At 38.2% G+C, this 16,736-nt stretch overlaps 1 protein-coding gene across 3 annotated transcripts in view; it reads right to left on the bottom strand.

The window, feature by feature from the left end:
- Hycc1 (hyccin PI4KA lipid kinase complex subunit 1) overlaps positions 1-16,736 on the bottom strand; it is a 72,022-nt gene that overhangs the window by 41,001 nt on the left and 14,285 nt on the right. For all 3 annotated transcript variants that reach the window (XM_085691170.2, XM_085691169.2, XM_085691168.2), the window contains one exon: positions 1,724-1,802. In XM_085691170.2, coding sequence (XP_085547296.1) covers positions 1,724-1,774 — 51 coding nt within the window. In that variant the 5' untranslated portion in view covers positions 1,775-1,802. The remainder of the gene's footprint in view (positions 1-1,723; positions 1,803-16,736) is intronic.

Raw genomic sequence — 16,736 nt, 5'->3', positions numbered from 1 at the left:
TTTGTTACAATCATTATTCCTCCCCCATGACTGCTACTTAACATGTCTTCTGTGTATAGCTCCCTCTTAAGGAATCAGTAACTGGCTTTCCACATTTGACATAAGAATAATCTACAAGAAATGGTACTCAACAGTTAAATCTGAAAAGTTCCATCAGCTGGCCCTCACTCCAAAATCATAACAGTGTGAGGCAAAATATTATAAAGACTTCTGAAGCAGAAGAAAAGCTTAAAAACTCCTTGGCTGATCATTTACAAAGCTAACATGAGACAAGTACATACAAAATTTAATTCAAACATTAAAATTTGCAAAAAGTGCTGTATAGTGTACTTTCATAGTATCCCACACTGCTCCGTGATGAATTAGGAAATCCAAAGAAGGATACTCAATTTGTGACAATAAAACTAAAAAAGTAGCCAGGTGGTGGTGCACACCTTTAGTTCCAGCACTCAGAGGTAGAGGCAGGCAGATCTCTGTGAGTTCAAAGCCAGTTTGATCTACAAGACCTAGTTCCAGGACAGCCAACGATACACAGAGAAACTGTCTGGGGGCAGGGGGCTAAGAAAGTAACAAAGTCTATCCAGCATTCACGAGAATTGGATAACAGAAGTAGATAAAGCCAGCATAGGGTTAACAGGTCACTTAACAACTGGAGTGTAGTAACACCTTCTTTTTTGAGCAACTATTGTGTTCTTGCTCATAAAAAAGCCCTGTCTAAAATCACAGATAATCCAAACTTTGTCACTTGAACACATATCAGTAAGAATGACACATGTGCTTCTTGCCTGGAGAGTCTAACTCACTGACACGGAGAAGCAGCCTTGGTTTCCATCATAGATAAAAGGCTTCAGACCAGGAAGTTTGAACACGTTACAAATCATAGTTTTCAAGATGACAGGATCCTGAGTTCACTTTAAAGTCTAGACTAGACGGTAACCCCATTACACACAGCCCTACCATTGTCTGAGCCTATTAAAACATGGCTTCCTCTAAATGTCACTCAAAACACCTTCCCTCCAAATGCTCCCTCTGTTTGGTGATGTCACTGTTGAGCCTGCTGTGCAGTCTCCTTCCCTGCAGCGAGCCACAAAATCTGGCACTATGACATTGTAAATTTGTCTCTAATCAGCTGGACAAAATCAAAATGACATTTGCTGCTCAATCTCTTCAAGTCTATTTAGATCACGAAGAGTCCCACAAGGTCAGAAGGAACTAGCTGGTTTAAAGACCACAGTGTTAGCCACCACAGAGAAGAGCTCACGGGGCAGCCCAGACCAAGCTTTATCTTCTTCATCAGTGAATCAAAGATTGCACTCTCCTAACACAGCTCCCAGGTCTCCATCTAGAGACAGAGTCCTTGGTGAAGATTAAGTCAGTATCTTGCTGTCCTCTGCTTTCTGCCAAGCATGCCCAGTTCCACCATTTCCCACCCCATTTCTGACGATGCATCACTGATGAACACTGGAGGTGACATCAACACTCATGACCATGGCAATGTCACACGGAAGGAAGAGAATACAAAAATAATAAGTTCTTTGAGCCACCTGGGGGAAAGGAATTCATTCTTCACAAAAGATCACGGTGCATTAATTGCTCCTATTATGATACAGTAAAGCATTCCTTTTCCACAATGCTTTAGCATGCTAGTCACATAAAATATAAAAAAAAAAACACTAAAATTCTGTCTAGAATAAAACTGCTGTATTAGAAGAGTTACTATTACCTTAAATTCTGACAGCCATTCTTCCACAATCCCTATCTCTGAGGTGAACATCTTTCCACATTTGTTCCAAACCTTCAACCTGAAAATGAATATAGAAAATGTGAAATATTTGAACTAATTTTATTTCATTTTAAATACTATGTATGTATAGAGGTGTTCCTGTAGTAACTCTTACTTGGTAAATTAGTTGCAAATACAAATACTACATTCATTTAAAAATCAATGCCCACAAACAAACCTTAATGCAAAATTCTAACAAAAGCATAAATATCATAAAATAATAAAGCTGCCTCTACAATTTCCACTCATCTTTCAGGAGTGCCAGCTTGAAACAGAGAATTGGAGGGGCTTTGAGGGTGGGACACTCCATTTTCTGGCTTCTTTTGATAGCTTTGTATCAAGAGAATTTTTAGGCAAAAGTGACAATATCCACCATAAAGCAACTTAATAATGGTTACTCCGAAGAATGACTTTACTTAAGTATAAATACAGCAAACACGCCAAAGGAAATGTAAATTTCAATTGCATGCAAAATCAATGCACAATCTCCTTTTTTCTTCACCTATCCATCTAAGTCTGCATATCAGACTTAGACATGTGTTTCCTGAGGGAAAACACTTACTCTAGTTAAACTCCAAGCTGCTTGATTCCAGCATAAATCTGACCTACTGTAGATTCTTCTCAGTGATGTAAATGTAGCAGGAAGTGAGGCCTAATGATCAGAAACAGAATCCCGAGTCCACTGCTTACTTGTAGTATGACTTTGGCAAGACATTTCCCTCACTTTTGTATTCATGAAGAAATGGTAACCACAAATCTTATTCCAAGGGACTGTTCTGAGAACTAAGTTTCATAATGCAAATAAAAGCATTTATCACAGTGCCTGGCAATAAGGATTACTATTCAGTAATAAAGAATACCACAAACTCAAGGAACCTCTACTCCATGTCTACCCAAGTATGCAGGCATACCTAAGTAAAAAACAAAGGTTCTTGCCAGCAAATAAGTTAATTCACGGCGACTTGAGTAGTAAATATCTAATTTTTTATATAAAAAGGAGCCCATTATCCTTGGATCAAGTCAAGACTATCAGAAAAATAAATATACTGTGTGCACTGTGTCACTGATTCAATAGAACTGTCTAGATAAACAGGGTTTTGAAATTATGTTCAAATATTTTCCATAGTACTGTTGGATCAGGTTATCACCCTTAAAATTCAACAGGGGGGAAAAAATCACATTTTCAGCTCTCAGTATTAGGAAAACTCTCCTGTAAAGCAAATGTTGTTTTTATATTGACCGCTGTGAATTATAACTTGTTTGACTCTAAAAAAGTTGAAAGCAACAGTTTCAACCCCAACTCTATCAAAAAGGCAAAGCTCCATGAATTTCATCTATCATTTTAATTTAGGTTCTGTCATATTGCTATTGGCTGCTCTGTTTTGTCTTGTTTGGTTGGCTACTTGGATGGTTTCTGAGACAGGGTCTTACTTTAGCACAGCTGCCCTCAATGCATAGCCCTCCCGGTTCAGCAGTAACCCACATGCTCAGTTACTTCACGTTCTTACTTTCTTTCCACCTCTACCTACTGACATTATATTTCCTTTTGTATATATTTGCAAAGCAAAGCAAATACAGACACATGTGTTGTCTTTTATATTCTATTTCTGAATAAATGATAAAAAGTTATCATGAACAGGCCATAATAAATCATTACAAATAATAGTGGTGGTGAAATTTTCATAAAAATTCAAAACAATTGCTATTAAAATTAAGACTTATTTTTATACTATTAAGATTCAATAGAATGTGCAAAAGGCACAAGATAGTCAAGGCCATCTTGAAAACAACTGAGCTGGAAGACCTGAACTTCCAGATAGCAGAGTTTACTATAAAACTTAACAAACCTTACAGCTAACTCAACATGGTATTCTCAGAGGGACAGAAAAATAAGTCAACAGACCGAACAGTGGTCAGAAGTGGACCTACATGGCCACTGATTTACTGCAATTTTGTGAGGGAAGGACACAATAAATGTGGCTAGGCCAACTGAACAGCTGTGTGGGCAGCAATAAACAAATAGTCATGATGACCTAGATCACATAACATGCAAAACCCATTTCTAGTCAAATTATAGGTCTAATTAAAAAAAAATGAAAGAAAGGACTTTCATAACCTGGGGTAGGGACAGATTTCTTAAAAGGCACAAAAGCACTAATCATAGGAGGGAGAAGTACACTGGATGTCATTAAATGTAAGAATTGTTTATTCATCGAAAGATAACACTTAAAGACTAAGAGGGCAAAGTTACAGAGTAGAAGAATTTTTTTTCAACTCAGCATATATGTACACAACCCAAAGTCTCATATCCAGAATACATAAAGATTATTTAAGAAGGCAGAAGACCCAATAGAAAACCCAAGACCACCACTTAGCCAAGCAGAAACCTAACAAAAGAGAAAGAAGTACTCAACTTCATTAGTTATCAAAGAAGAGTCAGTAAAAATGTACAACAAAACATCCCTTTTCACCTCCCTACTGCCAACACACACACACTAAATATGGCCAAAATGAAAGACAGATGATACCATGTGTGGCATTTTCCAATTGGCGGCTGTGCAGGGAGGAGGAGGACAAGAGGTGTGACTTGTTAAAGGAAGTATATTATTGGGGGAAGGCTTTGAGTTTCAAAAACTCCTGCCATTTAAATTAACTCTCTCTGCTTCCTGTTTGTGGATTAAGATGTGAGCTCTCAGCTGTTGATCCAGCTCCATGTCTGCTGCTTGCTGCCGTGCTTCTCATCATGATGGTGATAGACTTCTGTATCTCTGGAACCATAAGCCCAAATGACTCTTCCATTTATAAATGTTTTTCCCCTTGCTGTTTATTTCCTTGATACAGGGTCTTGATGTAGCTCAGACTAGATTTGAACTCGTTATGTAACCCACACTGGCATCAAACATAGCCATTCTCTTACCTTGGTTTTCCAAGTATTGAAATTACAGGTGTGCACCATAACACTCAGAACCTATAATAGTTTCAAACTATGATCCAGGTCCTGGAGGATACTGTTAAGAAATAAGCCATGTATAGAAAAGCAAATAAGCCAACCTCAAAAGCAGAAACAGAATAGAATGATAATGATCAATGTGTGGGAATGTCAGGGGAGACGTTGGACAGGGTGAATAGAGTCTACCTTTCTAATATGCGTACACAAAAACTATCACGATGGTAGATCTTTTCTGTTTGTTTGTTTTTTGTTTTTTTGGAGTTAGGGTTTCTCTGTAGTTTTGGAACCTGTCCTGGAACTACCTCTTGTAGACCAGGTGGGCCTCGAACTCACAGAGATCCACTGTGAGGCACAGAGATGCCTCTGCCTCCTGAGTGCTGGAATTAAAGGCGTGTACCACCACCTCCCAGCACGATGATAGATCTTAAAGGTTCTCACCACACACAAAAGAAAGTAAGAATAAAGAGGGCTGGGCCTGTTAATCTGTTAATCACAGTGTGAACATATATCAAGACATTATTTTGGCCAGGCCTGTAATACCAGCTCTTGGGGAGGCTAAGACTGGAGAATGGCCATAAAGTCAAGGCCAGCCTGGGTTGCATAGTGAATTCAAAGCAAGCCTGAGCTACAGAAAGACCTTTTCTCAAAAATAAAATAAAATAAAATAAAAAATAAAACAAAAAAATCAGAAACATGGCATATATAATAAACATATATCTATTTTTGAGACAGGGTCTGGCCCAGACTGGCCTCAAACTCATAATCCTGCTGCCTCTGCCTCCTGAGTGTAATGTACATAATTTTTATTTGTCAATTATAATTTAGTAAAGCTTAGAAGAAACCAAATCCATACATGATAAAATAATAATAATAATAATAATCCTTTTAAGGTGATTTTTTTTAACTTTTAAAAAATTTTGACATTATAATTGCAACATTTCTTCTTTTACTTTCTTCCCTCCAAACCTTCCATGTGCCCCTCCCCACTATACCTAAAACTCATGGCCTTTGCTTTCTTTCATCAGTTGCTAGTGCATGCATATCTGTATGTGGATATACAGATATATTCCTAAATATGACCTTAATATTCCTAAATATGCTTAATCTGTCTAATGTTACTTGCATGTATGTCTTCAAGCCTGACCATTCTGCACTGGACAGCCAACTGGTATGCTCTTCCCTGGAAAGATATCTCTCCCGTTTTCAGCTTTCCTTGGTTGCCTATAGTCCTTTGTAAGGTTGAGGTCTCATGGGCTTTTCCTTCTCTACTTCAGCATGTCCATTGGGGTTGTCTTTGTTCAGCTTACATTTGGGCAGTCATGTTGGTGAGACATTATGGGTATAACTTCTGTCATCACTACGAGACACAGTCTCACAGAAAGCCCCCTAATCCTCTGGCTCTTACACTATGTCCACCCCTTTTGCAAGTTCCCTAAACTCTGGGTGTGGGAGTGTTTTGTACTGTATCCATTGGGAATGGGTTCTACAATTCTGTATATTGATTAGTTGTGGTTTTCTTTTTTAAATTGTTTTTATTGAGCTAAACATTTTTTCACTCCCCTTCCTTCTTTCATTGTGGTTTTCTATAATGGTATATCTGTTGCAAAGAGAAATTTCCTTGATGAGGATTTAAGACTACACTTATCTGTGATGATTAAGGACAGATAGATTGTTGGTAGGGATTATGCTGGTTTAGTAAAGTAGTAGTTGTAGATTTTCCTCTAATAGCCGTGATTTACCAGCACTTAGTAGTTAGCCAGGTTTCCAGTACCAGGCATGGGTTCTCTCTTGTTGAGCAGGGCTTAAGTCTAATCAGAGAGCTGTTGGTTACCACCAAGGTATGTGTGCCACCACTGAACTCTTAGAGTTATTGTGCCATGCTGGTTGTTGATGTAGTTCATAGGTGTTATAGCCGAGTAGGGCTGTTGGTTGCCCTCCTCATTTAGAAGCTTGCATGATGCCTATTGGTTCCATGAAAGCTAGGTCTCAGGAAGGAGGTAGCCAGGTTAGTTCCAGCTCAGGGGTCTCTGGGTCCTGTTTCTGAAATGCATGGTATCTGCAGCAACAGGGACTTACCTTTCACCTCTGGGGAGCAATCAAGGGCAACAGCAATAGGCTGTATATTTTGGGAGTGTCTTGGACAGCTCTGGCCAACAACTCAAAAGAGGATTTCTCATGCTTAGTATTTTTTAGGTGGCCTTTGACTCTTTGACCCATATGAGGGAAGTTCATTAAAGTTATAAATGGTATTTATACACAGAATTACATGTATTATTTTTCAGGTAAATAATTAATATGATTCCACATGGCCTTTTCAGACATCCTTATTGCTATTTTACCCACTTCTTCTACATTTACTTCCCTCCCCCCACTTAAAGAGTTCTTCCTCTCCCATGCCCCTATCAGATCACTCATATCCTGGTATTTCACTTTACCCTACCCCACTTCTGTATTTACCCTTCCCTCTCTCTCCCTAAGCAGCTCCCTTTCCCATTTCCCCAATCAGATGACTTGTACCCTGTTATTTTCCTCTCTATTGTACCCAACTCCTTATCCTGGCAATGATTCCATTTTACTTCCCTGGTTATACAGGTTATGTATCACTTCTGAAGATTTAGAGCTAGTAACCTCCAATGAAAGAAGGTGCATATTTCCGGGTTTAAGCTGCCTCATTCAATATGATCTTTTCTAGTTCTATCCATTTATCTAAAAAGCTCATGATTTCATTTTTCTTTCAGCTGAATAATAGTCCATAGAATGTATGTAGCACATTTTCATTATCCATTTGTTAACTGAAGGACATTTAGGCTGGCTGAGCAAGTGTATGTGAAATTGGATGTCTAGTCCTTTGGGTATATCCCAAGAGTGGTGCTGCTGGATCTCAAGGTAGATCTGATCCCAGCTTCCCAAGGCACCACCATGCTGATTTCCATAGTGACTTTACAAGTTTGCAATCCCACCAGCAATAAATAAATGTTTCCCTTTTGCTACATCCTCACCGGCAGGAGCTGTCATTTGTTTTACTGATTATGGTCATTGATTTGGATATTCAATTAAAAGTAGTTTTAATTTGTATTTCCCTAATAAGTAAGGATGTTAAATATTTCTTCATTTCTCAACTACTTGTGTTTCTTCTTTTGAGAACTCTCTCTGCTTAGCTCTGTACCCCATTTTAAAATTGAATTACTTGTTCTCTTGATGTCCAGGGTTTTTTTGTTTTTTGTTTTTTAGTTCTTTATATATTTTATATACTAACTATCTATTGCGGTGGTTCTCAACTTTTCCAAGCTGTGACCCTTTAATATAGTTCCTCATGTTGTGGTGGCCCCCAACCATAAAGTTACTTTGTTGATACCTAATAACTATACTTGATACTGTCATGAACTGTAACATAAATAACTGATATGCAGGATTGTCTTAGGCAAAAGGGTCATTCAACCCCCAAAGGGGTCCCCACAGGTTGAGAACTGCTGCTCTACTGGATGTGTAATTAGTAGAGTTTGTTTCCCATTCTGTAGCTTGCTGCTTTGCCCAAAAGATGGTGCCCTTTACCAAACTGAGTACTTTCACTTTCACGAGGTCCCATTTATTAAATGTTGTTCTAGTGTCTGTGCCATCGGTGTCTTATACAGAAAGTCTTTTCCCATACCAATGAGTTCAGGGTTGTCCTCTGATTTTTCTTCTTATGATAAGGTCCTTAACTCATTTGAAATTGAGATTTGCGAAAGGTGATAAATATGGATCTATTTGCATTCTTCTACAGAAAACATCTAATCCAGTTAGACCAGCACCATTCACTGAAGAGGTTTTTCTTTCCAGTGTGTATTTTTTGCTTATTTGTCAACAAAAAAAAATTAGGTGTCCATAGATGTAAAGCCTTCTGTCTGGGTCTGCAATTTGATTCCATTGATCAACATGTCTGTTTTTGTGCCAATACACGCTGTTTTTATTACTGTAGCTCTGTAGTACAATCTGAGATCAGGAATGGTGACACCTTCAGCAGTTCTTTTATCATTTAGGAGGGTTTTTAGCTATCCTGTATTGTTTGTGTGTGTGCGTGCGTGTGTGTTTCTACATGAAGCTGAAAATTGTCCTTTCAAGTCCTGTGAAGAATTGTGTTAGAATTTTGATGGGGATTGCATTAAATCTGTAGATTGCTTTTGGTGAGGCAGCCATTTTCACCACATTAACCCTACTAATCCACAAATCATGGGAGATTTTTCTATCTCTTAATGTCTTCTTCAATTTCTTTCTTTAATGTCTTAAGCTTTTTATTATACAAGCCTCTTACTTGGTTGGTTAGAGTTATCCCAGGATATTTTTTTTCAGGCTGTTGTGAAAGGTACTGTTTCCCTGATTTCTTTCTCAGTCTGTCTGTCAACAGCATATAAGAAGGTTGATGACTTTTGTGTTAATTTACATCCTGTTACTTTGCTGAAAATGTTTATCAGTTGTAGAATTTTCCCGGTGAATTTTTTAAGGATATTTTACATAAAAATCTTATCTGCAAATAAAGATACTTTGACTTCTTCCTCCCCTATTTGTAACAAGTTCATCTTTTAAAATATCTCATCACAACAGTGATACACACCTTTAACCCCAGCACTGAGGAGGCAGAGGCAGGGGATCTCTGAATTCAAAGCCAGCCTGGTCTACAGAGCAAGTTCCAGGACAGTTAGGGCTACACAGGAAAACCCTGTCTTGAAAAAAAATAAAAGAAAATTTTATTATAACAAGAAGAGGTATATGAATAATAAAAATTAGGTCTGCATAATTAGTGCATTTTACAGGAAAGAGATTAATGTAATTCTATACAGAATAGGATACATAGTTTAAAGAAACAGAGGAAGAAAAGTCACCAGTAATGGCAGGCTGGCTGAAGCTTTTCTTTGTCCTTACCCCACGTTCATAACATGTTTTTAACAGTTCTTTCCAATAGGCCCAAGCTCCAAGATGAGCCACAGTTACAATTAAAGGCATCACTAAAGACTAGGTAGGGCAAAATGGAAAGTGACCACATAATAAAACAGTGACTTAGAGACTTTCTGTCTACCAAGAGACTTTGCAGTTGCTACTCCATCCCTGCATTGCCTGCTGAATATGGAACCTATTAACACCACAGCAAAGCCTTGATTATGCAACAGTCAGCTCTCCACAAAGCTGGATATATCAAGCACTATTCAAAATATACTCTTACATTTTTAAAATGCTTTATTCTTTCCCAAGGTGAAGGGAACAAAATCAAAATGCAAGTTTCCCACTGGGTAACTAACTTCTTATTTTTCTTCAAATAGTTCAGTAAGATTCTAAGCAGCATTTGACAAGTATAGTTTATGAAAGTAATTGCTATATTTCTGACATAATAAAACTTTCCCAAATCTATCACTGTATTCAATTCCCATATTATATTTTTGTTTTAACCCTAATAATGAGCAAAATTCATCATTTAAAAGTATTGTCATCAGGGACATTATAATTGTTTTTTGTTAATCCCAAAGATCCAAGAGACCACTGGCCAATCATCATGGCCAAAATTAATTAAAACAAGCTAATTAATTAAAGCAAGTCTTTTTATTTGTGTACATGGGCTGCCTCCCCCTAAGGCAGGGTTCAAGAGGTCAGCATTGGACATGGGCAAGGTAACAGTTTTTATAGTTCAGGGGTAGGGACTCCAAAATGGGGTATTTGTGAGGGCTATACGAGCAGCATTAACAAGGTGGTCATGACAAGATGGCCATACCAAGACAGCCATAATAAGGTGGTCATGACAAGATAGTTATAACAAAACAGCTATAACAAGGTGGTCCTGACAACCTTTTCAAACAAAGGTATGGTTGCAAGATGGTCCTAAAAACTTTTTTAAACAAATACATAGTTATTGTTTCCTAGAACAGGTAGTAGAGAACCATTTGTAGTTAAGGTTATAGGTGGGGCATGGCCCAATCCTTGAGAAACAGAGGCTTAATAATAAATAGGAATAAACCTAGTTTCTTTTTCTATAAGATGACTTTCAAGCCTAAGATGGAGGTAGGCTAGTTCATCAGTTTTATCATCAGCTTACTCAAGAATATAAAAAACTTGAACTATAAATCTAATATTTTCCTCATTCTTATTATAATTTCATATAATCTCCTTCATCATGAGGCATTCATTATAAAGTACAACAAAATGTTTATATATATTTATTTTATTATTTTAAAAATCAAGTTTCTATTCAAGGAGAGTGATATATCATTTCCTAAATATGTATGTATTTATTTATTTGGGGGTTACATATCAAACTCAGAGGACAACCTGCAGGAATCAGATCTCTCAATCAGCCTTGTAACCAGGTTCCAGGGATTAAACTCAAGTTGTCAGGCTTGGAAACAAGTGCCTTTACCCACTGAGCCATCTTACCAGCTCCCATCATTAAACTTTAAACCTCTCCCCCATGTGAAGAGCCCACCGTGACAGCTAATTAAGTGCTGTCAGAATGTTCTCACAGTTACCAGGTGAAACTCCGGAAAACAGAGTAGAGGTAACTTTTCAAATTATGTCACAGAACAAAAATGACTCCATCTCTGGATTTTACTGTTAAGTCTGATTATGAAGAAGCAGAGGATGAGGTGCTGCTGGCTACCCCATGAAACCACTGCTCAGCACGTAAGGAAGAAAGGGTAGAAGTGTGGGAATCTTTTAAAATACCCATTGTTTAAGCCTGTTTTCCCTATAAATCACAAATCACCTATCTGGTTACTGAAAATTGAGCATTTTTTTTTAACTCAAGGAAGTATTTTTTGAATAAAACATCATTTGCCTAGTCCACAGACAAATAAGAACATGCTGGGGATGTCAGTGTGCTATGGCAACCAGCCCTGAGGGTGCCTGTTGGGAAAGCTAGGACAATAGAAAAAGAGATGACAATCACTCCTCTCATTTCCATCTCCTATTCTTCTCAAATTCTCCAGAACTTCACAAAATACCTTGTGCAGGAAGAGGATGTCTGCCATGAACTCTAAAAGAAGTTAGAAAGCAGTATTTCAACAACCATGTTGATGTGGGAACTAGTCCTACAGCTGCTTTGACCAAACCCACACAACAAACACAATACCCAGAGCCCTGAGGCCAGGCTTGATGACTTCTGTCTCTTCATTCCCTATACAGGGGTCCCTTCTTCTGTAACTCAGGCGGCACAGTTAATGAAGCCCAAGCCATCATGAAGGGGGAGTTTTGCTGGGCTAAGCCATTAAATTTGATAATGGTTTGACAGGGAACAATCAATACACAAAACATTAACCCCTCTCTGTCTCTGTCTCTCTCTGCCACTACCCCTTCCTCTCCAACCCTCACTCCTCTCTTCTTTCCCTCTGTGTCTTACTATGCAACTCATACTGGCCTCAAATTGGCAGTTCTTCTGTTCCTACCTCCCAAAAGCTGAGATCACAGGTGTGAGCCCACCATGTTCAGCCAAAACACTTCGAACATACCATCTCTATGCAAGGTATCATTGCAGAGCCCCCATAACAGACTGTCCATAAAGGTCAATACAATAAGGAATTTAGAGTTGATAAAATAAGAAACAATCATTATTACTGGGTATGTCAGTATGAAATGGGCATTGAGGGGCTGGAGATGGCTCAGCAGTTGAGAGTACTTGCCTTCCAGAGGACCCAAGTTCAGTTCCTAGTTGTGAGACAGCTCACAACTGCCTGTAACTCCAGTTTGCAGGCAACAAGCAAATACATCTCATACACACATACACACACACACACACACACACACACACACACACACACTCCCCACAGAGAGAGATAATAATAAAAATAAATATTTTAAATCATCATTTAGAGAAAAAAGTTTTCAAAGATCTTTAATAATACAGTGATAGATTTGTCATCTGTCTAGGCTTACTAAGTATAACTCATTAAAATAGGAAATAAACTAGAAGGTTCTTAGTATCTTCATAGTCTTATGTAAATCATTAAAATGAGTTGCATAAAATATACAATACAAAAATTCATTACTTTGTTAGACATTCTCAGACAATTTTAACACCTAAACATTTCAGAAAAAAAAAACATGCAAAAGATCATGATCCATATACTCAACCCATAATGCCTAAAAATATGAATACACAGATAGTTTTCAAATGTTAATATTTTTCCAAGGGATAATTTTTTATTTTGATAACAAAATCCAGAACATAATTTTATACACAATACTTTTAAATTAAAACTCTAAATTTTGAGATTTAAAACCTCTTCCAAAATATAGAAAGAGGAGCTAATCACAAAAGATTTGGAAACTATATCATAAAACTACCAAAAAATAGTTTCATACCACCAGGAAACCACAAATCATCAAATCCATAGTATGAAAGAGTTGCTTGGGATTTTGTTGTTGAGACAGGGCTTCATGTGGCTCAAGCTGTCCTCAAACTCCTCTGTACGGAGAATGAACCTCCCATCTCCACCTCCCAAGTGTGCAGGCTACAGATGTGCACCACCACGCCAGCTTCCATGTAGTGCTGGGGATCGGCCCCAGCACATGTAATGCAGGCATTCCAGCGTCAGAACTATGTTCCCAGCCCTAGAATACTTCCTAAAACAAATGCTATACCCAGGAGGCATGTGTTATTCTCATATCAATAAGAAGTGTCATTTCAACATCTATATGTCTCTGACTAAAAGAAATTGGTCAAGAAATTGAAGGTAGTTCCAGAAAGGCTGAATGAATGCTCACTTAGAAGCTGCAAAGAATCTTGCAGCTTCCAAAGAACAGAAATGTAGTATAGACCTCTTGAGAAAACTGGGCATAAAAGTTAGAGATCAAAACATAGGTCTCCATGTTCTAAAGGCCATTCATCACCTTGTTCAGATGGAAGCTGCATCCCAAGTTCCACTCTCTTGGAGTTGCCTCAGTGCAGACTTCACCCCTGAGAAAGCTCACCAAATGATGACCCCTCCCCAGAGATGCTCAAGACCACTCCCACAGGGTATTTAAACTGCCCTGCAGAGAACACTGGTTTTCCAGTCTTCCTTTCCCATCTCCTCTGTAGGGGGCTAGAAAGCCATTCAGGAGTGTTTGTATCCATTAAACCTGGGCTTTTTCTAACTCAGGCCAATTTGGTCTGATTTGGATTAATGCCTCAGCGGAGAGGCTTATGGGGTGCAGAAACTTTTCACATCTACGTCTACTTCATATGCTGTGCTATTTGCTCACTGGCTTCCTAACTAAGGTGCTGTAGTCCACAATGGTTATTGTATCATCACATTTCTGCTCCAGACTCATGAGCATTTTCATGCCATGTGTCTCTGGCTGGGCCCTAATTTCTTTATTTTAGGCCTGAATACAACTGCTTGCCATCCTGGAGGTCAGAGTTGAGGCCAAGGTAAAGACTTGGGTAGATAAGTTTAGAAGGGTTTTTAAAGGACAAATATGGCAAACATACCTAGTAGCTATGTAAATATAACAATCCCAGAGAAATCTAATAGGAATAAACACTTTTATCAGAAAAACCTAAAATTTTATAACTTTCCTTAGCAATGAAGTTCCTCAGAAAGAGTTCATATCAGGTGTTGTAGTTTGAATAAGAATGGCTCCCACAGACTCATGTGTTTAAATGCCTGGCCCATAGGGAGTGGCACTATTGGGGAGTATGGGCTTATTGCAATAGGTGTGGCCTTGTTGAAGGAAGTATGGCACTGTGGAGGCAAGTTTTGAGGTCTCATATGCTCAAGCTGCACCCAGTGTGGTACATAGTCCTCCTGCTGCCGTGTGTGGATCAAGCAGCTCAGCTCCTTCTCTAGCACCATGCCGCCTGCATGCCACCATGATAATGGACTAAACCTCTGAAACTGTAATCCCACCCCAATTAAATATTTTCCTTTATAAGAGTTGTCTTGGTCTTCACAACAATAGAAACCCTAACTAAGACATCAAGCTTGGAATCAGTAAAACCTTGATGTCTTTCAAAAGCAAAACAAAACAGCTTCCAAACAGTTCACTCTTACCTTGTATTTACTTAGTTACACATATGTATTTTATTTGTTTGCTTTTTCAAGACAGGGTTTCTCTGTAGACCAAGCTGGCCTCAAACTCACAGATCTCTGCCTGCCTCTGCTTCCTGAGTGCTGGGTTTAAAGGCATGTGCCACCACTGCCTGGCACTTAGTCGTATTTTTAACATTTAAGTTACAGTATGGCCTTGCTTCATTGGATCACACATAACAGGTACATAAATACTTATTTTATGGATGAATACATGAAAAAACATAAAATTTTGCTAGTTTGGACCTTGGATTCTGTTCTCTAAGTTGATTCTCAGAATCAACTTCTGATCTTTCTGTCTCTACCTCCCAAGTGGTGGAATTACAGGCTTCTGCAACCACACCTGGTTTATGCTGAACTAGGGATCAAGCCCAGGGCTTCATGAATACTAGGCAAACACTCTTCCAACTGAACTCTATTCCAAGCCCCATTCTCCCTTTTTAATAGTACATTCACATCATTAGCTAACCATTCCTAGGTAGGTGACATCGTAGCATGCAATAAGAGTCATCCTAAAGGAAGAAAGTGTGTGTATGTGTGTGTGTGTGTGTGTATACATGCCTGCAATGTAAGTATGTGATAGTCATAGGACAACTTGCTAGCGTCAGTTCTCTCCTTCTAACATGTAGGTTTAGGGGATCTAACAGGTCATTAGGCTTAATGGCAAGTGTTTTTAACCTTACTGAGTCATATCACCAGTACAGGAATTTTATACTAAAGAAAATGTAAGGATCAGAGCCAGAGACATGTAAAGTCATTCTAACAATAACTGTTAAGATTTTACCAAAACTGAGTGTAGTCTGAATATAGGAAGTATCAAACTAAGTAAATATTTGTGTTAAAAATTCATACCTTAATATAGTTAATATAGGAAAGGAACAGGGTTCTATGCTGAGGAGAGATACAAAAAAGACAATAAAATAGAAATCTCTGAATGAAATTGGCAGGAGAAATGCCAAGAGAGAAAACATGAACTATAAGGATCAAAAGAAAGTCTGATAGCCCAAGAGCATAAAACAAAGCAAAAACAATGGAATGAACTCAATGGAAGTCAGGTTTTCACTAAACTCTAATGGAGGGAAAATTTAAAGCAAATATATTGGCAATAAATTTACAGTTAGGAAAGCTAGCTGCTTTTCTATTGCTGTGACAAAACACCATGACTAAAGCAACTTACAGAAGGAAGGCTTTATTTGGGTCTTTCAGTTTCAGAGGGATAGGAGTCCAACACTATCATGACAGGGAACATGGCAGCAAGTAGGCAGTCATGGCACTGGAGCAATAGCTGAATGCTTACATCTTGATCCACAAGCAGGAAGCAGAGGGTGGACACATTGAGAACAGCTCCAGTCTTTTGAAACTCAAAAGCTGGACCCCAGTGACACACCTCCTTCAATAAGGCCACACCTACCAACCCTTCCCAAACAGTTCCGTCAACTAGGGACCAAGTATCCAAACACATGAGCCTATGGGGGCCATTCTCATTCAAACCAGCACAGAAGGTAAGAATGGACTCTATTTGTCTACTGTAAACAAAGACATTCACTATTCACTGTGAAATGCTCATGTTTAACTTGCTTGTCAATAAGCTAACATAAAAATGATTTCTAACATAATGATTTCTAACTCCTTGGTCTCATTCTGCCCTTATTTTTAAATCCCAACATGTCAATGATTAAATATTAATCAACATTTACTTACAGAAAACATTATTTTATAAGAATGGTTAATGCCATTAAGTGGATTCATACATATTTTATACCACTTATTTCTCTAAGAAGAGAAAATGACTTTGAACTTAAAAGGACTTTTCAGTTTCTTTTAAACTATCTAAAAAAAAGGATTGCTTGAGGTAAAAATCAAGTTTATAACATGTTTTTAAAAACAAACAAACAAACAAACCTGTTACACAAAGTGATAGATGCATTGCAAAACTACAAAGAACTTCTCTCTCTCTCTCTCTCTCTCTCTC

This window comes from Myodes glareolus, chromosome 6 (assembly GCF_982192425.1).
Source record: "Myodes glareolus chromosome 6, mMyoGla1.1, whole genome shotgun sequence".
In the NCBI taxonomy this organism is placed as follows: domain Eukaryota; kingdom Metazoa; phylum Chordata; class Mammalia; order Rodentia; family Cricetidae; genus Myodes; species Myodes glareolus.
This window is presented reverse-complemented; position numbering and strand designations above follow the sequence as displayed.